The 25,744-nt window shown below is 37.9% G+C and overlaps 1 protein-coding gene across 2 annotated transcripts in view; it reads left to right on the forward strand.

Moving 5' to 3' along the window:
- The first annotated feature begins 303 nt into the window (after nt 1-303).
- The window catches only part of SMAD5 (SMAD family member 5), a 49,369-nt gene continuing 23,928 nt past the window's right edge, over nt 304-25,744 (forward strand). The window contains exons 1-3 of one of the 2 annotated variants that reach the window (XM_053566875.1): nt 304-411; nt 17,810-17,867; nt 22,715-23,286. In XM_053566875.1, the coding sequence (XP_053422850.1) occupies nt 22,884-23,286 (403 nt within the window). In that variant the 5' untranslated portion in view covers nt 304-411; nt 17,810-17,867; nt 22,715-22,883. The remainder of the gene's footprint in view (nt 412-17,809; nt 17,868-22,714; nt 23,287-25,744) is intronic. The other variant, XM_053566876.1, reaches the window with a different exon arrangement.

Here is a 25,744-nt window from a genome sequence, read left to right on the forward strand (position 1 = left end):
AAAATCTCCAATTGTCCATATCAAGGACAATTACTTTATTACGTGTGTTGATTTGGTTAGGGGAGATGGTAGGACCTAGTTGAATCCTACTCCCAGGCTTAACCATCTTTGCAGAAACCTCCGGCCGATCAGAAGTCAGGGTTTGCAGACGCTGAGCGAAGCGCCGATGTTTCCTGCAGCCGCCCGGGTACGGCGGTACTTCTCACCAACTGGTAGCGGCCCCCTAGGCCTCTGGCGCGCATGCGCCGACCCCAGCGGGCGTCCTCCCAGCTCCTTCCTACCCTCCCTCCCTCCGTCATCCGGGTCCTGGGCGAGCAGGCGCCGTGCGCGTGTCCCGCGGCCGAGCTGCTAATAAAGTTGCAGCGAGGGAAAGCGCAGCGACGGCGCGCGGAGAGCGCTCTTAGGCGGCCGGTGAGTGAGTGAGGGTCTCCAGAGCAGGCGAGCGGGACCGGGGACGGCAGGCTTTGGCCGGGAGGATTCCGGCCTAGACGGGGGCGTTCGGCCGCGGCGGAGCGGAAACGACCCGGGGCCTGCGGGGCGGGAGGTAGGCCGAGTCCTGGCCTGTCGGGGTCCCGGAGGGCGGGGATGGTGCGTCCCGGCCGGCTGCAGAGGCCTCGCTTGCGGCCCAGGTCGTCCTGAGGCGGGGCCCAGGCTGGCCCTTGTCCCAGCCCCGCCGTTAGCGCCCAGACTATGAGGGAGGCGTCTGGGACGCCCTGGAGGGGATCCCCCGGCTCCTTTCGGTCCAGAGGAGCAGTTTGCTTTCCCGTGCACCACGCTGATACATCCCCCTGATAGGATCGCGGCGTTCGTCCGAGCAGCCTAATCGGCTGCCCTGCAAATGGCTGGACGAATCGGTGCCGCCGTCGCTTTGTGTTTCAAAGATAAGGATCCACACTTATCGGTGGGAATTGCTCCTTGGACAGTTGTGACCTGCTACTGCACACAGCTGGTAGTTAGACCTGGTTTCTGCCACTTGCCAGGTCAGTTTCACCATTGCAAAGATCTCTACTTCATGTAAACTTATGCATGCTGCAAGAATGCCAAAGTGTTAGGCGTATCTTTTTGTTTTCACCAGATTCAGCTCCTGTCCGTGTCTGTACTTCCAAATTAGTACTCAAATTCATATTCCAGGCTCTTCCCTTCCTCCTCCCCCTTTCCCCTCTTTTTCCTTTCAGCTGCTGTTATTACATGGAGTTTGGAGCCTTAAGCTTTGAAAACTCCCATGTGGCGCGGGTCTTAATTCTGAGCATGCTCAGTAGTGAAAACACTTTTGGGTTTCAAAAAAGAACTCCGGCGAAGATAGTCGGGGTGTTTGGAGGTTTGCCTGCTTCCTAACAAAATGTTCCGATTCTGGTTTTGATGCCTTTGGAGAGTCGCGCTTAGGCCAGCCTGTAGGTGAGGAATGCCTGAACACCCTAGACCAGATCTTTATCTTGATTGTAAAGACTATGTTTCCTGACCAGCTGGAGGTCTAGAGAGCCGGGAATACAGTTTTGGCTGCTGGTGCTTTTAAATGGGTGTGGTGCTAAGTATATCTTGTTTACCTTATCTTTCTGTGGAAAAAGTTTTGAAGTCTGGTTGGGTTTGTCACATCGAGCCTGTTGCCTAGCACCACCAAAAGTGTTCTTATCTAGCAACAAAGATTGGGTAGGTGGAGGTTGTGGTTTGTCCTCACAGAAGTCAAGAGGAAAAGGGTACTTAAGTTGGGTTTCTTAAAATTCTTTTTAAAAACTAAATACAGTACTTGAATTTCCTTAAGGGTATCTGAATTGCCCAGAGTGAGTTAGTTTTTTATTTTAATTTGAAAGCCAAAAGCTTGAAAAGCTTAGTTCCACTAGATTTAGTAACATTTCCAGTAGCTTAAAATTTCTGCTAGATGCCTGTGCAGTAGTCTATTATGGAGAAAACAGTACCTATATTAAGTGTGACAGTTTCACACATATTGATCCAAATGTCATTATGAAATTAATGTGTTCTAAATTCCTAAGTAAGGAATGATGATTTATGACAAATTATTTTATTCCTTTGTTAGCTTTTTTTCCTCTAGGGTGAACCTCCAAATTATAATACTTTGGAACAGCTCAGAAGAGACACTTTAACAAAATTTACGCTTATGTCTAGATTTTTAGAATTTAATTTTTTATGATTGCGTGCTTGTCCAACAACTAACATATTTCCTTCTCTACATTGCTGTTTCCTTAGTCAGGCGTTTTTTACCTAACTGCTTGTATTTATGGCTGGGTTTTTTTTTTTTTTTTTTCAGTTTTGGCCTGGGTGGGGTTTGAACCCACCACCTCTGGTATATAGGGCCTGTGCCCTACTCCTTTGAGCCACAGGCAGCGCCCAGAGGGCTGGTATTTTTGTTGCAAATGCCCCTTCATCTTTTTGTTCTTTCATTCTTTTCAGATCATGGCTGAAATAGCTAGTAAAAGTTAGATGAACCTTCTCAACTGACTTTCATCTTAGGTTTTAAATGTGTCCACATGATATGGTCTAGTTGAAAGGAGAAAGAGAGCAGCAAAGTGGGGGAAAAAAAGAATAAAATATTTTGTGAGTTCTGTATTATCTGTTTGTCTGGTTCACTCTGATAGGCGCCATAGAAATGGGTAGATTGATATGTGTTGCATTTCTTTCCCCTCTGGCAAAGTCAGCTATTAATTTCAGCAAGAGACAGTGGCAGAATGTTGTTACTAATGAGGTTTGAATCAGATTGTTGTTTACATTTGGTTATGTAACAAGTTGCTGGGAGTATTAATAAAAAGTTGCATTCTGTAGCTAGGTTGAGTCAAGTAAATTCTGCTTACCCTCTTCACTGGGTTTTGATTCTTGGCTGAACCTGAAGGCGCATTAGACTACAACCATAATTATACCTGGGCAGGCTGTCTGTTTCCTGTTTTCATCATGAACCCAAACATTATGATTTGCAGCGATGATCTTTTTTGTCCTTTGAGTTAAACAGAAGCTGTGTGTTTGCTCTGTCTGCTGAAAACAGATTTGTAACTTGGTCAAGTCAGAGATTTTAGTGTTTTACATACTAGGCAGTAAAATACCAAGCAGTTTTTCATTTCATAGTATAGTAGCTTTAAGTTAAAATACCATCTAAAAAATCTATTTCATATAATTCTTTGTTTCATGTAAATTTTAATATTACCAATCGTTTGTAGAGTCTTTGAATTAAGGTAACTCTTTTGTTTATAGCTTAATCAGTGTTTACTCTTATCAGCTGTATTAATATATGTTGGTTGAGGCAGTGAGCGACTCATCTGCGTGAATTTCAGAACTGCCTTGGATACAGTTTTGTGTGTAGGTGTCTTTATTACCCTAGTTTATCAATCTTCTCTATTTCTAGAGGATCTGTGTTCCTTTTCTTTTTTTTCTCTGTACTAAGCACAGCAAAGAAGCCAAAAATAGTTGATTTCTTCAGATGTTACAGCAGCTATGTCCTGTGGTTTGCCAGTCTACTCATAAGGTCAGTGATGCTTGGGAAGATTACCTTTTATAAGGGACTCCAGTAGACTGAGGATTCTTATCTCCCTCAATCAACATTCTAGAGCAGCAGATCTCAACCTTCCTAATGCCGGGGCCCTTTAATACAGTTCCTGTAGGTCTGACCCACAGGTTGAGAACCGCTGTTCTAGCGGAAAGGGTAAATGGGAAGGTAGTACCTAAGATGTTAGGGTGTCCTTTCACACACCCCAACTTGTAAGCAGAACTCCAAATCTGAGAGGTATGTCTACTAAATGGAAAGTCAAGATTTAGAATTCTTTTTGGAAGAATTGTTTAAAACTAGATTGTTGTTAATACCAGCTCATAGGTCACCTTCATATTCTAATAGCTTTTATTGTTTTACAACTTGGAAAGATTAAGTGATTATAGAATTCTTAGGCTTTTCATAAATAACAGCTAGTTCTAGGCCTTTTATTTAGTTTTGATATTTATTTTGTTTGTCCTGGGCAGCTAGGTGAGGAAGTTTTTGGCCCAATTCTATTACAGTGGTACTTTGAGACTCTTTTCTTCCTCCTTTTCTGTATCCTAACCTGGTTGAGATAATAATTTGGAAGAAGGGGTTACTTATTAAGACAGTTCTATATGGCGGCGCCTGTGGCTCAGTGAGTAGGGCGCCGGCCCCATATACCGAGGATGGCGGGTTCAAACCCAGCCCCAGCCAAACTGCAACAACAACAAAAAAAATAGCCGGGCGTTGTGGTGGGCACCTGTAGTCCCAGCTGCTCGGGAGGCTGAGGCAAGAGAATTGCGTAAGCCCAAGAGTTAGAGGTTGCTGTGAGCCGTGTGACGCCACGGCCCTCTACCAGAGGGCGGTACAGTGAGACTCTGTCTCTACAAAAAAAAAAAAAAAAAAAAAAGACAGTTCTATGTATCCAATACTGTAATTGTAATTTGCTTTTTGAAGTTAGTTGTTAAAGCACATTTTGTAAATAGGTTTTGCCCTTGAATCCCTTGGGAACTCAGTTCCTGTCAATAATGTGCATCTCATTTATAGACTGATACTCTGTGGAAATTTGAAAATAATTTGACCTGTTGTGGTGTGATTTTTAACTAGATTTTTCCTTTTGATATTTACATGTTGTTTTGTTATATTGAAAACTTTAGAAAAAAAACTTGTGTCCCCTTCCCAGCCTTTCTGTTAACATAGCAACTGGAGTCTTGGGAGGAGGCACATACTTTTCAGATTTAATTGTGATCTCAGAATATGGCCAGTGCTTTCAAGGCAAGTTTTGTTTTCTTCCATTTTGTTTTCATGATGTGTTAGGATCTGCCTCGCATCCTATCTAGTAGGCTGTATAACTCAAGATCTAGTTATTCTGGTTTGTTGTTCCCAGGAAGTGAGGGTATTGGAGAAATATTTCAAAGCGCATCTTCTATTTTCTTCCCTTTTAATTGTATCCTCTTGCTCACTTAAGTGTCTATTTAACTCATTGACCACTTACCACTCTTTGGAGTTGAAAGTGTAAATTAAATGAATGATGATGACTAGAGCTAAAAAGGTACCCAAGCCGTATTTATTCCCTTCTGAATAGAGAACTTTGGTACTGGCATGCACGTGAGCTATCTGGAGAACATACTCGTGGAACATATATTATGTACACAGGTTAGTTCTTTGTGCACCAGAGACATATTTTACGGTAATGATTTGGTATTTACACTTGATGATTTTATAATTTAAAGAAAGGCATTTTAAAGATTGTTCAGCCCTTTATTTATTCCTGTGCTTACAAGCCTGTACAAGCATTCTCAAACAAATCTAGTAGCAATGCAGGAAATCTTGCAGGCTTGTGGGGGTGAGGGATACATCCATATCAGGCTCTGCTTCATTAGAGGACTTAAAGGAGCAGGTGAAGCTTAAAGAGTGATTAAAAACTGGGAAACAGAAGTCTGGATGTGGAAGATAAAAAGGTAGAGAATTCTGTGGGCATGAAGAGAATAGGCAAGAAGATTATGTAGTGAGAAGTGTCAGGAATTTTAAGTTCAGCTCCTGAAGGGTTTTCAAATCTGCTATGAGAACTTTTTGATGTCTTTGGAAATTGGGAGCCACAATTAAGGACAGTGGTCATTTAAGTGTTTCTCTAGGAAAATAATTTTGGTGCCCATGTGATTATATCTTTTCTTATAGATGTGCCTGTAAAGAATTGGATTTCTGAATCTAGACTTGCTTTCAGTTTCTTTCTTTTCTCTGCCTGCAGTGTGTTTGTGGCTTACAAGTTTTGTAGTAATTGGATACCTGGGTCTAGGTTGATTTGACAGTGGTGATATTTGTCTACTTTCATCAGGAAACCTATTGTCTCTCCTAGGTCTTTTTCTCACCACCCTACCTATCACCATCTCTCACCTAGATTACTGCAAGTCTGAACAGGTCTCTCTGCTTCTACCCTTGCTGTCCACTCCTCCCCTCCTTTTATTTTTAACATACCAGCCAGAATAATTCCTTAATGATATAAATCAGAACATATGTTTCTACTCAGAGGTCTGCACTGAGTCCATACTGTACTTAAAATGAGTGTGGTAAAAGCTAAAGCCTTTATTTCCAGCACTACCATATTGGCACCCTTACATTTTTGACCCTGTTCCCTCCTTCTCCTTGTTCACTTGTCGTATTGAACTTCCAGCTCCTTAAGTATACCAGGCATGCTTCCAGGATCTATGCCTTGCCTGTTGCCTTTGCTCAGATAGTTGCCCCTAGATATGTTCCTGGCTTACTCTTATTTATTTAAAATGTTGACTCAGTTGGCACTCTCTCAGTAAGGCCCAGCTTAGCCACTCTCTTTAAAATTATCTCTCCACTTCGAATTTCCCATCACCCTCCCCTGCTTTATTTTTCTCCATAGCACTTTTCATCTGACAAACATATTACTTGTATTTTGTCTGCCTCCTCTGCTGGAACGTAAGCTCCAAACGACAAGTGTTTTGGTCCCTTCTTCTATATTCCCAGCTCCTAGAATGCTACATCAATAAATATTCTTTTGAATGAAAGACTTGAATGAATTTAACAAATGACTTGAATGAATTTAACAAATTGTCTCAACAGGTATGGTAGTACTATTTCTTGAAGATTTCATTCTACTAAGAGACAGAAAATTCAAGTAAATGAACAAATTATTACAAATTGGGTAATACAGTGAAGGAAATGAACATAGTATTGAGTATTGGAGATTGGGGAAAATCTCCTTTATGGAGAAGAGGTTCTAGGATGTTAGCTAAAACTGAAACTTGAGTGATGAGAGAGGTGGAGGAATTAGTGGTTGAGGCTAAGGAAAGTGTCTGGGCATAAAAATAGCATTTGTATAATCTGAGGGACAAAAGATATTCTGGTACAGAATGATAAACCCCCTGCATGTACCACAATGTCTGGTAAATAGTAGATACTCAATAAATTAGTTAATGCGTGTGCTGTTAGAAGTAGGTATATTTATAAGATGAATAGAACGCAACCACATCAATTATCTCAATGTCAGTGGCTTGAATTCCCCACTGAAGAGGCATAGATTGGCTGATTGGATTAAAAAACACAAGCCATCTATTTGCTGTCTGCAGGAAACACACCTTACGTCAAAAGATAAATTAAAACTCAAAGTTGGATGTCAATTTTTTAGGCAAATGGAATTCAGAAGAAAAGAGGGGTTGCAATCTTATTTTCAGACACGTGGATTTAAAGCAACTAAGGTCAAAAAAGACAATGATGGTCAGTTCATATTGGTCAAGGGAAAAATACAACAAGAAGACATTTCAGTTCTAAATATTTATGCACCCAATTTAAATGCTCCCAGATTCTTGAAACAGACTTTACTTAGTCTGAGTGATATGATATCCTATAACACCACGATAACAGGGGACTTCAACACCCCTCTCTCAGAGCTGGACAGATTCTCTAAACAGAAATTAAACAAAGATATTAGAGATTTAAATGAGACCCTAGAACAACTGTGCTTGATAGACATATATAGAACACTCCATTCCAAAGATAAAGAATATACATTCTTCTCATCATCCCAAGCAACATTCTTCAAAATTGGTCATATCCTGGGACATAAAAAAAAAAAAAAAAAAACTCAACAGAATCAGTAGAATTGAAATTCTACCTTGCATCTTTTCAGACCACAAGGCACTAAAAGTGGAACTCAACTCCAACAAAAACGTTCAACCTCACACGAAGGCTTGGAAGTTAAACAACCTTATGCTGAATGGCAGTTGGGTGCAGGAAGAAATAAAAAAGGAAATCATTAACTTCCTTGAGTATAACAACAATGAAGACACAAGCTCCCAACACCTGTGGGATACTGCAAAAGCAGTCCTGAGAGGAAAATTTATCGCTTTAGAAGCCTACATTTGAAAAACAGAAAGAGCACATCAACAAACTCACAACCCATCGTACGGAATTGGAAAAAGAAGAACAATCTAAGCCTAAACCCAGCAGAAGAAAAGAAATATCCAAACTTAAATCCAAGATTAATGAAATTGAAAACCAAAAGAATCATTCAGAAAATTAATGAAACAAGGAGTTGGTTTTTTGAAAAAATAAATGAAATAGATAAACCTTTGGCCAGACTAACTAGAAATAAAAAAGTTAAATCTCTAGTAACCTCAATCAGAAATGATAAAGGGGAAATAACCAATGATGCTACAGAGATACAAGAGATTATCTCTGAATGCTACCAGAAACTTTATGCCCAGAAATTTGACAATGTGAAGGAAATGGATTAATATTTGGAATCACACCTTCTCCCTAGACTTAGCCCAGATGAAATAGATCTCCTGAATAGACCAATTTCAAACACTGAGATCAAAGAAACAATGAAAAATCTCCTAACAGAAAAATGCCCTGGTCCGGATAGCTTCACACCAGAATTCTATCAAACCTTCAAAGAAGAGCTTATTCCTATCTTGCAGAAATTATTCCAAAAAATTGAGGAGGAAGGAATCTCCCCCAACACATTCCAGGAAGCAAACATCACCCTGATACCAAAACCACTAAAGAATTTCAAACCAATTTCACTAATGAATATAGATGCAAAAATTCTCAATAAAATCCTAGCTAGTAGATTTCAGCTTATCATCAAAAAAGTTATACATCACGATCAAGTAGGTTTCATCCCAGGGATGCAAGGCTAGTTTAACATACACAAGTCCATAAATGTTATTCACCGTATAGACAGAAGCAAAACCAAAGACCATATGATCCTCTCAATAGATGCAGTAAAAGCATTCCATAAAATTCAGCATCCTTTTCTAATTACAATACTGAGGAGTCTAGGCATAGGTGGTACATTTCTTAAACTGATTGAAGCTATCTAGGACAAACCTACAGCTAATATTTTACTGAATGGAGTAAAACTGAAAGCTTTTCCTCTTAGAACTGGAACCAGACATGGTTGTCCTCTCTCACCATTACTATTCAACATAGTGCTGGAAGTTCTAGCTAATACAATCAGGCAAGACAAGAAAATAAAGGGGATCCATATGGGAGCAGAGAAGGTCAAACTCTCCCTCTTTGCTGACGACATGATCTTATACTTAGAGACCCTAAAGACTCAACCACAAGACTCCTGGAAGTCATGAAAAAGCACAGCAGTGTCTCAGGATATAAAATCAATGTCCACAAATCAATTGCCTTTGTATATGCCAACAACAGCCAAGATGAGAGGTTAATTCAGGACACAATTCCCTTCACCACAGCCCCAAAGAAAATGAAATATGTAGGAATACACCTAACAAAAGAGGTGAAGGACCTCTACAAAGAAAATTATGAAACCCTAAGAAAGGAAATAGCAAAAGAATTTAACAAATGGAAGAACATACCATGCTCATGGCTGGGAAGAACCAACATTGTTAAAATGTCTGTACTTCCCAGAACAATCTACCAATTCAACACCATCCCTATTAAAATACCAATATCCTATTTTCAAGACATGGAAAAAATGATTCTGCATTTTATGTGGAACCAGAAAAAAACTCTGTATAGCTAAGGCAGTTCTTAGTAATAAAAACAAAGCCGGGGGTATCACCATACCGGATTTTAGGCTGTATTATAAGGCCATAGTGGTCAAGACAGCATGGTGCTACCACAAAAATAGAGACAGACATTTGGAATTGAATAGAAAACCAGGAAACGAAACCAACAATTTACAACCACCTAATCTTTGATAAACCAAACAAGAATGTCCACTGGGGGAAAGACTCTCTATTCAATAAATGGTGCTGTGAGAACTGGATATCCACATGTAAAAGACTGAAACTGGACCCACATCTTTCTCTACTCACAAAAATTGATTCAAGATGGATAAAGGACTTAAATTTAAGGCATGAAATGATAAAAATCCTCAAAGAAAGAATAGGAAAAATACCAGAAGATATCAGCCTGGGCAAAGACTTTATGAAGTAGACTGCCATGGGAATGGCAAAACAGCAATAATAAACAAATGGGATTTAAACTGAAAAGCTTCTGTACAGTCAAGGAGACAACAACCAAAAGCAAATAGACAACCAACCCAATGGGAAAGAGTATTTGCATATTTTGAATCAGACAAAAGCTATTAAAGATAGATATTTCTAGGATCTATACAGAACTTAAATTAATCCACAAGAAAAAAACCAACAATCCCATACATCAACGGGGAAGAGAGATGAACAGAATCTTCTCTAACAAAGACAGACGAATGGCTAGCAAACATATGAAAAAATCCTCATCATCCCTAATTATTAGAGAAATGCAAATTAAAATCACCTTGTGATATCATCTGACCCCATTAAGAATGGCCTATATCACAAAATCTCAAAACTGCAGATGCTGGCGTGGATGTGGAGAGAAAGGAACACTTTTACACTGCTGGTGGGACTGCAAACTAATACAACCTTTTCGGAAGGAAGTATGGGGAAACCTCAAAGAACTCAACCTAGACCTCCCATTTGATCCTGCAATCCCATTACTGGGCATCTACCCAGAAGGAAAAAAAAAAACCTTTTATTACAAAGACACTTGTACTATACTGTTTACTGCAGCTCAATTTACAATTGCTAAAATGTGGAAACAGCCTAAATGCCCCTCAACCTAGGAATGGATTGGTGAGCTGTGGTATGTATATACCATGGAATACTATTCAGCCATTAAAAAAATGGAGATTTTGCAGCATTTGTATTAACCTAGATGGAGGTGGAACACATTATTCTTAGTGAAGCATCACAGGAATGGAGAAGCATGAATCCTATGTATTCAACTTTGATATGAGGACAGTTAATGACAGTTAATGACACGGTGGGGCATGGGGGAAGGGGAGAGAAGACAGAGAAGGAAGGAGGGGGTGAGGGAAAGGAAAAGAGAAAAAAAAATAGTGACTAATTCTCAGATAAATTGTATTTAATTTTGACCAAAGTATATTAGTTGAACATTAATTTTTAATTCAACTTGTTAATATGTTGTTTAGGATATTGCATCCTCATTTATAAGTGAAATATGTTTGTAATTTTCCTTTATAATAATATATTTTCTCCAATTTTAGTATCAGGTGTATCCAGATGAAGTAGAATGATTTTGAAGTATTTCTTCTTTTTCTATTGTCTGTAAGATTTGGCATCATCTGTTTTTTGAAATTATCTTTAATTTTCTATTTATAAATATTAGTTGTCTATTTTTTGAGACTTTGGAAAAAAAACGAAGTTAACTGATGACTCCATACTGAACCTCAGAGTCAGAGCATTCTATGATAGATATACTCTAATTCGACAATGTGAATGTTATTTTTTTGCATTATTATTGCTCAATATTTCGTTGCAGCAATCGTCTGATTTCTTTTCTGAATGTATTTATCTTCATTCGTTCTTTACGAGGTTTTTGTTTCTAGTCCTTACCTTAAACATTGTTATTGCCATTAAATTTTAAGCCTTTTTAATTTTGTGAAGGCAAAAAGTGGAAGCCAAATAAATACATGTGTATGTATAGAGAAAATAAAAAAAAAAGGAAAGAAAAAAGATATATTCCCTGGAAATAAATGCTTTTCTTCAGAATTACTGTTAATAAATAAAGTATTCAATGACGAATGAAAAATAAAAGAAGTAGGTATATTGTCTGATGATCATTTTTGTTTTCCAGTTGACTTACCTAGAGTACTATAGTTGTGGAATTATTTGTCACTAGTTTCTGACTTTTTTTCTTAAAGTAATATCAACCTTCAAATTTGTATAACCCTAAATATGTTGGGGGGAATTCTTTTGAAATATGAATGACTTTTGGTAACACGAATCTTCTCTTTATTAAAGATTTTAATAATGGCTGAGGAACAGCTGCACTTTAGTTTTGAAATGTGTTTTTTTCCTCTGACTCAACAAGAAATACATTTATTTTAAAAAGTACAGAATTGTATTAAGCAAAAGTGAAATGTACTTTTAACTCCATCCCCAGAGTTGATACCCTTTCACAAGCTCTCTGTGCACATTTCTTATTCATTGAACAGATAATTGAGTGTATGTATCTCTAGGCTTACAAAGATGAGTGAAAACAGATAAAACTTTTCTCATGGAATTTGTATTCTTATGGGGACAGATTGGACAGAGTACATGTATATCTTTACATATATATATGTATACACACACATATACATTTGATAAATGCTACAAAGTAGAGGTATATGATGCAGTAAATTTGTAATAGGATTTCCCCTATTTGGGATGATCTTGGAAAACTTGCCAGAAAAAGGGATGTTTGAGCTGGGGGTGTGTCTTGTAATATGATAGGTTCTTTTGGAATACATGGGGGTATTTCTTCATTTTATAAGGTTTCATTTACGTCTGAGGTACCACTGCATTTGTTTGGTTTTCCAAGTAATGTGTGGTGTTGGATCAGGGGTTACAGTTTTTCAGAAGAATTTCAGGAAACTTCCTGGAGAAGAATTTCTAAATTTTATTATCTTTGTTTATTTTATAGTTCTGAGATTATTTTTCTAAGAAATGACAAAATATATCAATGAAAAGATACTATCAGATCAGGTCTTCATAAGCCAGAGGTAAACTATAAAAGGTCATAGCAGAAAATGGGTTCATAATTGTGACATCCCTCCGGTTTCTGGTGTAAGAAGGATCACAGATTCCTTTGATCACTGGCCCTGTCTGTACTTGCTGCACTTTCTCCCTCCCCTCTTTATTTTATGCCTTATCTCTGTTGACTATCACGTGGAAGTTAATAGAGGGGAAAGCTTAAGTGAGATGCTAAATGGCATATGGAACTCTTCATGGCACCTTCTCCTTTCTTCCATTACTCTCTAAGTCTCGGTCTTTAGGATTACGTGTAGTGTCTTTTCAGCCCGAGTTCCTAACATGGAGCGTTCCTGACATGTACTAGTAGGTGCTGAATAAATTTTGGATAAACTAAGTGTCTGCTGTCAACAGACTCAACTCTTTATTCACATGATCCTCCAAATATACATATTTATGCCTTCCCTTTTAAGCTTTAATTTCACATCTTTTTGGATTTATGTCAGGGTGTGGTTCCTTATATCCCTCCACTGTCACTTTCTGCTCCATTTTACTGGTAACGAGAATTGCCTTTAGTAAAAGATGTCTTTATTGTTCAGCTTTTAAACTTTAATTCTAGCTTGGCGCCTCTTTCTATTCTAGTTGCTAGCCAAGTCCTGTTAATTTGTAATGTCCCTTCCTTTCTGTGTTTCCTACACTCCCTACCTGGTCTGTGTATGCCACCTTGGTGTGTGTGCTCCTCTCATAGTTGCCTTACTACCATGTTTTCCACCTTTTTTCCTTGCTACACCCCTTAGTTTACATTGTCATGTGCTGGTGCCGTTTTTGGCTTGGAATTCCTCTTTTGAGCATTTCTTTGGTATGGCTAGAACTCTATACCGCACATAGGATTATGTCTGGCAGTCTGACTGCTTAGCCTTGCATTCATTCTTTTCCTGTTTGGCCTTCATTCTGTGCTGTTGCCTTTCCCTTTTGATTTATAGTCATATTGGCTGATTGTCACCTCCCCTCCTCTCCTGCCTCAGTAGGCTTAGTAATACTTGGCTAAATTATCACTTCACAGTAAATTATAGATTATCATATTCCTATTTGGCATTCAGTATTTTGGTATTGTTTCAAAATTTATGCAAATAACAATACACAGTTTTCTATGCCCAATCCTTAAGGCTTTTTATTCAGTGTGTTTGGGCACAGTGTGTTTATGTTTTGGGGGGAGGGGTACACTCTGTCCAACTAGGTGTTTTTATACTCTTGCTAAGCCCCCTCCACTTCATGGCTATTACTGGCCACTTGCAGCATATTTAATGCCTTCTTTAATGCCTTCTTGTGCTGTCTTGTTCACTAGTACATTATCTTTTCGCTTGTATATTTGTTTAATTCCTTTTCCTTTCTGTTTTGTTTTGGTTCTTTGAATACATCTGAATTTGAAAGGGTTCGTCACTCAGATTTAATTACATTCATTCATACTGCAGTTTTGATGAAAATTGATGGACTACACAAACTGTCATGTATGTTTCCTAATAGGATTTTATTTAAAATTTGGGAGGATTCTCTAGTTTTCAAGCTAGACATAGAAATTCTCTGAAAAATACCTTGGATACTGGTAAGTTTAGTTTCTGATTTTTGTTTTATTAACTTCTTGGTTAGCCCATCATGGATTATGTAACAAGACTTGGCTTTTGTAGAAAGGCTCAGTTTGACACTTAGCCTTCTAAAAGGTTGGTTTAATATGGCCTCAGTAAGACCCAAAAAAGAGAAAACAGAATTTATCTTCTATACCTGATTATGTTTTTGAAATAAAACTTAACATTTATAAACAACTGTTTTAAAATAGCTTTTTATGGAGGTTTATTGTAAATGAAAATAACTTGATGGTGTAAGTTCTTTGAAGCCTATTGATTTTTTTAGTTTTCTTGGGAACTATGTGTATCACCTCTTAATAAATAACAGTAGAACCTCCATAGTTGACCACCTCCTTAAGTTGACCTAATTTACGTAGACTAGACATGCACCCCTTGTACTCCATGAAGTTCCTTATGTTGGCCACCTCTGCATGTTTTTTTTTTTTTTCTTTTTTCTTCTGAGACAGAGTCTCACCACTTTTGAGCCGTGGTGTCATAGCTCACAGCAACCTCAAACCCCCGGGCCCCCGGGATCCTCTTGCCTCAGACTACTGAGTAGCTGGGACTATAGGTGTTGGCCACAATACCCAGCTGTTGTTGGCCACAACACCCAGCTGTTTTTTTTTTTTTTTTTTCACTATTTTTAGTAGAGATGGGGTCTCACTTTTGCTAAGCTGGTCTTGAACTTCTGAGCTCAAGCAATCCTCCCTCCTCGGTGTCCCAGAGTGCTAGGATTACAGTAACCTTTTGAGATCATCACCCATTTGTCTTTTTAGTCAGTAATGGTGCAGCCCATGTTTCATGCTTTCTATAGAGGATTTCTAGCACAGCCCACAGTAAGAGGTTCATAATGCTAACAGTCATCTCAAGAAAAGCTGTGCTACAGTTAGGTATTTGTGAACTAATTGGTTCAGAAAGAAGCTCATTTAAAATGAAACCACTTAAAAATGTAGAACAACTTCTCATACATACTGAATGGTAAATTAAAAGGTCTGTCTGGTACGTTATCTTGAAGAATGACACTAAAATTTGGGAAAACATCAGGTTATAGTAATTGTAAACATGCATTAATTGTTGTAATGAACAAAGAAAGAATCCAGTGTTAATGGATGGATAATTTACAAAGTAAGTACCATGATGTGACATCCTTCAGTTTGACATTTGTGGTATTAGCTTTAGGAAGATCTCTTTAAAAAACTGATAAAAATGTATATTGGTTACCACCCAACATCCTCTGGTTAATCCTTTGACGTTCCAATTACTCTTACTTCCCACAAAGAATGGCTTACTTAAAGATTACTATAATAGTGGTAGATTTCTCAAGCTCAGTCTTTTTTTTGAGACAGATTCTCTCAAGCTGTCTCCCTGGGTGGAGAGCTATGCTTCAGAGCTCACAGCAACTTCCAACTCCTGGGCAACTTCCAACTCTTGAGCTCAAGTGATCCTCTTGCCTTTGTTTTTCTATTTTTAGTATAGATGGGGTTTCGCTTTTGCTCAGGCTGGTCTTGAACTTGTGAGCTCAAGCAATCCACCTGCCCTGGCATCCCAGAGAGCTAGGATTTCAGGCCTGAAGGCTCAATCTTTCTTACTGATGCATAAGGACCTTATTAATCACATCATTCCTGTGGTCTTGGGACAAAGAGAATCTGAAATATGCTGATGCTTACACTGCTTGCTGTACCATAAGTAAAAATCTCTGACCCAGGAGTCTCAAGTTGTTTGTCAACATCCAGGAAATAGTAACAGACTCATTTATTTGCTTTTAAATAGGATGCAATCAAATCCTAGACCTTACAATGTTTGCCATTATTTTTATAAACTTATGAAATTTTGTAGTGTTTGCAAAATTTGTGGTTTCATGGTTGGGGACACACTTGTGAATGGGGACTAATTTTTATAAGTGATCAGTCATGAGTACATTTTTAAATATTAACAAATTATTTTTAATTAAAACATTCAAAAGATTACAAAAAGTATATCATGTAAAGTTTACGTGTATTAAGCGTATAGCCCAGTGAACTATTACGTGTGTATGTACTATATGTCATCACCATAGACATCGAAATACAGAAAATTTTTAGCTAGAAGCCTCTTTCATGACGCCTGTCAGTCCTGTGCTGACCTCTGTCTGATGCCATCTTTTAGTTTTGTCATTTTTTGAATGTCATTTAAATGTAATGACATAATGTACCGCATATAATCTTTCTTTCAGTATTGTATCTATGAGATTCATCTGTATTTTACATGTATTGGTTCATTTTCATAGTTGTGAAGTATTTCCATTGGGTAAATATGAATTTATTACCATTATCTAGGCACCCCACTGTTGATTAATATTTGGTTTCCAACTTGGGACTATTATAAATAAAATTGCTATGAACATGTACTTGTCTTCTGGTGGACATAGCACTCATTTCTGTTGGAGATATTATACCTAGGAATAGAATTGTTGGGTCATCGGGACGTGTGTGTGTGTGTGTGTGTGTGTTTATTGTTGGTGGTAGATACTACCAAAATGATTTTCCAAAGTGGTTGGGCTAATTTATATTCCTACTAGCAATATATGAGAGTATGAGAGTTCTAGTATCATCATGAACACTTTTTTTTTTCCTTTAAGTGTACCCATTCTGGTAGATCAGGAATGGTGTCTCACTATGATGGTTTTTGGTTTTGGTTGTTTTTTTTTGGTAACTAATGATGTTGAGACCATTTTCCTATCTAGTGGCCGTTTTAATATCTTCTTTTGTGACATGTCTGTTTAGATCTTTTGCCTATTCACTAGTGAATTTTCATGATAAATTTTGCTTTCACTTAAACTGAAACTTAGATATGAGTACTTGCCCTTATCACCTTACCTGTTTGGAAAGTGCATAAAACCTTTTTTGAAAGAATTTCATCAAATGTGCTTTAAGTTTTTAAATCATTCTATATTTAAACAGTTGAGTATAAGATTTGTACCCTCTTCAAGAGCTAGTTTTAAGAAAATGCTAGTGAGTCTGAGGCTTTAAAATCTGACACCCATTGTTCTTTCTGAAGCTAATCTGTTCAGGTTTATCAAATGGCATCCCCATTCTCTGGCATATTTGGCCTTTTCTTTGTTCACATTCTCTTTAAATTCTCCTGTATGTTTAATCTTCTGCAGTACCATTGTTTATGGTTCTAGGCCTGTCTTAACAATTCATTATAAGTATTTCTTTCTCTTCCCTAAAATTGAATGTTGCCTAATACTCAAATGTTTACTTGCTGTACTTTTCATTTTCACTCTTGTTGAAAACCTAGTCTTTTTTTTTTTTTTTTGCAGTTTTTGGCTGGGGCTGCGTTATAACCCCCCACCTCGGCATGTACTCCTTTGACCCACAGGTGCCGCTCTTTTTTTTTTTGAGTTTTAATTTTTTTCTTTATACATTTCTCTTTCCATAAAATGAAAGCTATTATTTCTTACTGTTTCAGCTGTTTGTGGAAAATCATAAATCTGTTCCTCATCTTTACCTCACTAACCTTGAATCTCCAGTCATGATCTTTTCCCAGTGACGTTTACCACTGTCTCTATACCTTCTGCATATTTTTAACTCTGTTAGTGGAATTTTTATTATCTTAGTCATGTGGGTTTAAAATTTGAAGTCATCTCTAATTTCAAAGCATAGTTGTTATAAAAATCAATGACCATTGATTAAATACACTCATAATGTGTGGCATTGTGTGTTGTATAGTGCCAGGTGCTGAAGATGTCCTCTTGGAAAGATTTTGAACTCCATTTGGGAAGTTAAGGTATGTTCTTATTAAAGTCTTATTATGTGTAATTAGTTTTTATGATAAAGACTCTGTGACCATAGTTTCTTCAGGATGGTGTGGTGAAGGAAGTCAGAACAAAAGGGGGTGGATTTGAGCTCATCATTAAGAATGACTAAGATTTCTCTTGGGAGACACAGATGGGCAAAGGCCCAGGGATTTGGGTTGTGTGTACCAGGTGTGTATAATGGCTGATAAAGTTCTATGGGACTGGATGTAGCCTGTCTGTTATAGGTTGACTCTATGAGTTCAGATGATCATAATTGATGTTTGAATAGCATACTTCAGTTTGTAAAGTAGAATCTGATCTCCCTTTTCTTTATATTATACTGCTCTTAAAAATTGAAAATAGTGCATTTTTTGAGTTATAAAATATTTAAATACATGGAAAAGTGGTGAAAATAACACGTTTATGTACCTTGACAGATGATTTACCACATTTGCTTCAAATCATCTTCTTATTTTTTTAGAGACAGAGTCTCACTCTATCATCCTCAGTAGAGTGCCATGGCATCACAGCTCACAGTAACTCCAACTTCTGGACTCAGGCAATTAATTCTCTTGCCTTAGCCTCCCGAGTAGCTGGGACTACAGGCATCCACCACAACACCTGGCTATTTTTTTGTTGCAGTTTGGCCAGGGCTGGGTTTGAACCTGCCACCCTCGGTATATGGGGCCGGCGCCCTACCTACATAGGCGCCACCCAAATCTTATTTTAAAAAAATACACAGCTAAAGTTGTTTCCATCTTCTTCTGTTCACCAGAGACAACTGGTCCTTAGTATCCTGAGGCTGGTGTGTATCTCATATTTGTAGATATTCATAAATAACATTAAAAAAAATTTTATACAGACATTTTTTTTTCTTTTTTAAGACAGGGTCTTACTTTGTTGCCCCTGCTAGAGTGCTGTGGCATCATAGCTCACAGCAACCTCAAACTTTTGGGCACAAGCAATCCTCTTGTTCAGCCTCCCAAGTGGCTGGGACTATAGGTGCCTGCCACAACGTCTGGCTATTTTTAGCAATGAGATCTCACTGTTGCTCAGGCTGGTATTGAACACCTGAGCTCGGGGGTTCCATTTGCCTCAGCTTCCCAGAGTGCTAGGATTATAAATATGAGCCACTATGCCTGGCCCAATATATAGACACTCTTAGAAAGGTAGGCGAATTGCTTTTTTCACTTATTTATTTTGTGAATAGGTGCTATTGCAGGTCCAAGGGATCTGGCAGTTGAGAGGGAAGATGAGACTATTTGGTTACTATAATTTCCGTGCAGAAAGACATATAGTAACTAAATAAAATCTCTATTACAGTATCAGGTTAGGGTAAATGCCATAGAAAAAAATTGAACAGGGTCAGGACATAGAGATTGATGTGGGGATGGCATGTATGTTGTTTTAGATAAAGTGTTCAGAGCATTCTTCATTTAGGAGATGATCTTTAAGCAACTGAATTAATTGAGCGAGTAAGCCATGTTAAGTTCTAGGAGAAGGGAGTTCCAGAGGAGGGAACATAAAGTGTTTACGCTTTGAGGTGGAAATGACTTTAGTGTACTTGAGAAATGGGAAAGAAATCAAGTGTGGTTAAGTGCAGAGTTTGCTAGGAGAATGATTAAGAAGTGGGTTAGGAGTAAAAGCTAAAGACCAGATCATGTAGATCCTATACAATAAAATCCAAATAAGGAGTTTGGATTTTGAGTGAAATGGGAAGCCATGGAGTAACTTTTGAGCAGGGGAATGATGATATGATTTGACCTACTTGTAATAGTGCTTCAACACTGGATTTCTGTGTAGTAGAAAAGAATGTGGAAGCTTTTTTTATATTCGTATGGAGAAATGTTAAAGAAAGATGTATTGTTCTTACTTTTTTGTTCATCTGTAGTTGACTACTTCCCTACATTGACTACCTCTTTAAGTTGACCTAATTTTCATAGACTGGACATGCATCACACGTCCAGTACAGTAGACCTAGTTCCTTATGTTGACCACCTCTGTATGTTGACCAGTTTGTTACAGTCCCCTGGGTGGTCAGCTTACAGAGGTCCTATTGTGTTTTTTTTTTTTTTTTTTTGTATTTGCTTGTTCATTTATAAAATTTCTCTAGAAGGACAGAAAAGACATATAAAAGAGATTACCTATTAAAAGGGAACTGATGAGGGAGAAAAAATAGGAAGGAACAGACTACTATCTACTTTTTATGTGTCAAGAAAATATTTTAAAATCATACAGAAAAGTGCACATATCCTAAGTATCCAGTTAGCTAGATTATCACAAACTGAAATCTCTCATGTAACCACACAGAGTCAGAGGCGGAACTTTATTCCAGGACAGCAGAAGCCCCTCAGGTTCCCTTCTAGTTACCACCTCCTTCCTTCCCTTCCAGGGGTAACCATAATTCTGACTTCAGTACCAAGCATTAGTTTTTCCTGGTTTTCGTTCTAGCTCTCTTAACTTCATTCTATTTATTCACCATAGTTTATTTTTAGATTATCTACTATTTTAATTTTAGTATTATCTACGTACTGCTTTAGTAGATTTCTGTTGTTAAAAGGTTAAAACATAAAACAATTCAGAAGTATATAGAACAAATCATGCAGGACCCCCTTTTTTTTGCGTCTTTCCCATATCATGCCTCTCTCTAGAGGTAAGTGAAATGAATAATTTTTGTAGGTAGCCTTCCAGTCCTTGTTCTCTGTGTTCATATATACAAATAAATTTTTCTTTTTTTATGTTAGTACTTAGTGATTAAGTAGCTCAGATTTATTAAGTGCTTTCCATGCACCCTGTACAGTTACAATATCCACCTTATTCTTATTTATTTATTTATTTTGCAGTTTTTGGCCAGGGCTGGGTTTGAACCCGCCACCTCCAGCATATGGGGCTGGTGCCCTAGTCCTTTGAGCCACAGGTGCCACCCTCCACCTTATTCAATGGCTTTTACATCAAATTTTACATCAAATTTAATTATCATCAAAAAGCCTTTTACATCAAATTTAATTATCACAGTAATTGTATTGTTTCTATACTCACTGCGATATTTAGAATGAAATATGTATTCTAAATTCTGGTCTTCATACTCCTTCCCTCTTCCTCAATGTATCTCTCCACTGTTTGTTATATACGCTGCCCTAGTTGCATCGTCACATACTTCAGTGTTTGTGCCTGAAATCCCAAATCCGTCTGGTTTGTGTCCTGCCTATCATAGGAAATGCTCTGTTCATGTCTACCTACATGTTTTTGTTTGTATCCCTTTGTCTTTGAAATTTCGCATCTCATCTGAGACTTGAAACTCCGTACTTTTACTTCCTGATCCAGGTAGATCCTATCCTGTATCCTTAATGTTGCTACAATTTAGGCCAGCCCTTCTTACAATTCATTTAGTTTATAACATTTTACACTTTGTGACCTTTTACTGGAAAATATGCTTCAATTCTTTTGTTACATTTCTCTAGTTTAATGTAGCAATTTTAATGTAGCAATTTTGGCTCTGCTGGCAAAAATCACCTTAAGTAGGGATAGGGAAGATAGGACACAAGGTAATGTCTTGTAATGTCTATACCTAAGGGGTACATTCACTTCCCTGTACCCTTCCCCTGTGATTCCAGCGTAACAGACTGGATAGCCCTTAGTAATTGATTAACACTCAGAACAATAGCTGGAATTTAGTAGACTCTCAACGAGTATATTTTGAATGAATGAATTTGTTGATTCTTGAGTCAAAATTTATTTGGTGTAACCTTTTTTTAAAGCCCCATCATGGCTATTCGCTGTACATAGCACATAATAAGCAATCAACAAATATTTCTTGAGTTTAACTCAGTTTTACTTTATGTTTACATTATTGTCTTTGTTTATGTTATTGTCTGGGTTTTTTAACTGAGCCTATGTATTATTTTCTTGGAAGATGCACCCAGGCCAGAGTATTCTTAGCACTGTAATTGCTTGACTTTGTCAAAGGCAGAGTTATAGCATTTTTTGGCAATTTTAGACACAAGATAGGAGGCATCTTTTTTACTGACATCCTTTTCCAGACATTGTATCTGCTTTTTCACTAGGTGCTTATTATCTGTAGTTGGCTGTATAGTGTTCTACGGGGGTTCTACCCGCTCTTCAGTGGAGTGCCACTGCATCCTCTGGTCATCATTGCCAAGAGCTTCTTAATGGTGCGGAATGGGATAGTTTGCTTGGAGCAGGTTCATTACCTAACGTGCTTAAAATATCACGGAAGCCATAGGAATTATTATAAACTGACATGTTTTGGGGTTAAATTACAAATTTATTCCCTTTAAATTTATTCAACATTCTTGGTTCTAAAAATAGATACTGGCAGTTATATGTGTTATGATTTATTTGAGGGTTTGGTGTATCTTACAGTCTTTAATACAAGTTGCACCTGATAACATGACTTGAATAGTATTGTGGCCTTTCCCCAAACTTTCTAAGTCTGGGAAACATCTTAGAGAATAATGAGGAGGAGGCAGATTTCCCAAGGTTTTTATTCACATCAGTCCAGATCCTGTTCAGAACTAACATAGCATATAACGTGGATTTCAGTGAAGAAAAGTAGTTAGTGGACTGAACAAAGACCATGTATTTGGATAATACGTAGAAGGTAGAGCAACTTGGTTTTGCTTTTGTTTATTGTTTGGCATTGCCAGTGACGTGAAGAGGGAAGTGAATGGTCACAGAACTTTTAGAGAAAATTTCTGTTTTCTGTTTACTTTTGTAATGTTTTTCTGCAGTTATATAAAAATAACAGTTATATTGATTTAGATGTATGCAAATTGAATTGATTTAAATTAGGATTCTTTCTCCCTTTCTCTTTCAGGACTTGAATCAATGAAAGAAACTTATGGCACTTGTGAAGATAAATGTCACTCTTCCCTCTTTAATTGGAACTTCTGTTTAGAACCTGTATGTGACTTTTCACCTGTGATCTATTCGTTTAGTAGCTATTGACTTTGAGTTACAGGAAGGTCTCTGAAGACTTGTATCAAATGACGTCAATGGCCAGCTTGTTTTCTTTTACTAGTCCAGCAGTAAAGCGATTGTTGGGCTGGAAACAAGGTGATGAGGAGGAGAAATGGGCAGAAAAAGCAGTCGATGCTTTGGTGAAAAAGCTAAAAAAGAAGAAGGGTGCCATGGAGGAACTGGAGAAAGCCTTGAGCAGTCCAGGACAGCCAAGTAAATGTGTCACTATTCCCAGATCTTTAGATGGACGCCTGCAGGTTTCTCACAGAAAAGGCTTACCTCACGTCATATATTGTCGTGTTTGGCGCTGGCCTGATTTGCAGAGTCATCATGAGCTAAAGCCATTGGATATTTGTGAATTTCCTTTTGGATCTAAGCAAAAAGAAGTTTGTATCAACCCATACCACTATAAGAGAGTGGAGAGTCCAGGTAGGTTTTACTCCTCTGAGAATTGCCTGTGGCTCAAGGAGTAGGGCGCTGGCCCATATGCCAGAGGTGGCAGGTTCAAACCTAGCCCCAGCCAAAAACCACAAAAAAAAAAAGAGTAAGAATAAAAAAATTTATTTTCTCTCTTTCTGATGTATATGTAACTAGATTTAGTAATTGAAAGACCATAATTAGCTTTGTATTTCTTTCTTAAAGATACTGATCTTGGAGGGAATGTTGGATTTTGAATTTATCTTTTTATATGTAGGCAATATAATTTCCAAGTGGCTTACTCTGTTAATAATTCATGGTTCCCTGTAGGTGTCCGTATATCCCGTCTGCCTTTCCCAGGGTGACTTATCTCTTTTATTTAAGCCATAGTGCTCCATGTGTGCATGTTGTTCCATTTTTTTTTGTCTGTTCAATAACTTTTTTCCTATAATTATTATTATCCTCTCTAGCATTATGTTTTCACTTTCTACCAGATTGTTTTCAGCAGTGTCTGAGCATGTCATGATACTTCCCATCCTAAAGTGAAACAGAAACCCTTTCTTGATCTTATTCACACATTCCCCCCCAGTCTACTACTGCATTGTTTCTGCTCATCCTTTTATAGCATTCTCCATTTTTATTATCTTCGTATTTTTATTTTATATTCTTTCTGCACCTCCCTCGTTAGTCTTTTTCTCTATTATTTAACTTTTCAAGATCATTAGTGAGTGCCTTCTTACAGTTCTGTGGAGTTATATCTCTGTCTTCATCTTGTTTGCCTTCTCAGCAGCATTTGATACAGTTAATCTCTTTCCTTCTCACTCAGATACTTTTTTGCTATTTGGCTTCTCAGACAGTATACTCTCCTGATTCTTCTTCTTTTTTTTTTTTTTTTAATTTTTTTATTGTTGCAATTTGGCTGGGGTTGTGTTTGAACTCACCGCTCTCAGTATATGGGGCCAGCACCCTACTCACTGAGCCACAGGCACCACCCTCCTGATTCTTCTTTACCTCACTGGCTATTCTTACTCTGTCTCTTGCTGGTTTGTTCTCCTATTTTCATAGAACTCAGTCTTTTGACCTTTTCTCCATTTATAGCTTTCCTTAAGGTGCTCTCATGTTGTCACTTCTTAAAAACATCTATAAGCTGATGCTCACATTTTGAACTCCTGAGTCAACTTTTCCCTTGAGTTTTAGACTTGTATATAGAGTTGCCTACTTGACATCTCTACTTGAATGTCTAATAAACATTATCACATGTAATTTGTCTAAGCAGAACTTTGACTTTTTTTCACCAAATCATTTTTTTGTCCAGTTTTTCCTATTGAAGTAAATGGTATCAGCATTCATATAATTGTTAACTCCCTACATCTAGAGTCATCTTTTATTCTTCTGTCTTAAGTTCTATATTTGAACTATGAGCAAATGCTGTTTGCTGTACCTTCAGAATATATCTTGATACAATTACCGCTCATTATCTCTAACACCACTACTTCAGTACAGACCATCATCATCTCTCACCTTACGTAGTTTCCTGACTGGTCCGTCTGGCTCTCTTCCTTTTCCAAACCCTTGTTTTGTACACAGTAGCCAGAGTGGTTTTTCAGAAAACATACATCGTTATCGGTTCCTAATGAAAACACTTTGAAGCCTTTCTGTCACATAGCAGATTTCTCTAAGAGTCTATGTGACTTAACTCTCCTATGTCTCTGTTCCTTGGTTTGCCGTGTTCCTTCCTCCAGGCTTTAAGTCTTGCTGTTTGTTCTACTTACTCTTCCCCCAGGAAAGGGACGCCCTTTTTTACTCCATTAATCATCACTAGTTCACTCAACGTTAGATATTTATTTTGTTTGTTGACTGACGTGAGCAATGCCTTCCTCATTTTCATTCATTACTGCATCCTCATTGCCTGCGATAGTATTGTTACCTTAGTAGGTGTTGCTTAGTAGGTGGGTTTTTTGTTTTTTTTTTGCAGTGAATGAATTGAGATACTAGCGGGGACATTAGTTATATTTTGCCACATGATGGATTACCACAAACTTGGTGGCTTAACACAACACATGTTTCTTACCTCCCAGTTTCTGTGAGTTACAAATCCAGTCACAACTTAGTTGGGTCCTTTGCAAGGCTATAATCAAGGTGTTGGTCAGGGCGGGGAAGCTCAGTTTGGGAAGGATTTGCTTTCAAGTTTATGTGATTGTTGACAGAATTCATTTCCTTGGAGGTTGTTGCATGCTTGCTCATTGTCAGCTAGAGACTGCCTTCAGATGCTTACCACACTTACATGGCCGTTTTGTAGTAGTTCCCATTCATGACAGTTTCTTCAAAGCCAGTAAGGTAGAGAGGGTCTTCTTCTAAAAAGGGTATTATATTCTTGTGGAATATAATCACATACCTCTTCTCACCTTTGCCATGTTCTTATGGTTAGAAGTAAGTTACAGGTCATATTCAAAAGGAAGGGATTGATTCT

Source organism: Nycticebus coucang, chromosome 17 (assembly GCF_027406575.1).
Source record: "Nycticebus coucang isolate mNycCou1 chromosome 17, mNycCou1.pri, whole genome shotgun sequence".
NCBI classification, from domain to species: domain Eukaryota; kingdom Metazoa; phylum Chordata; class Mammalia; order Primates; family Lorisidae; genus Nycticebus; species Nycticebus coucang.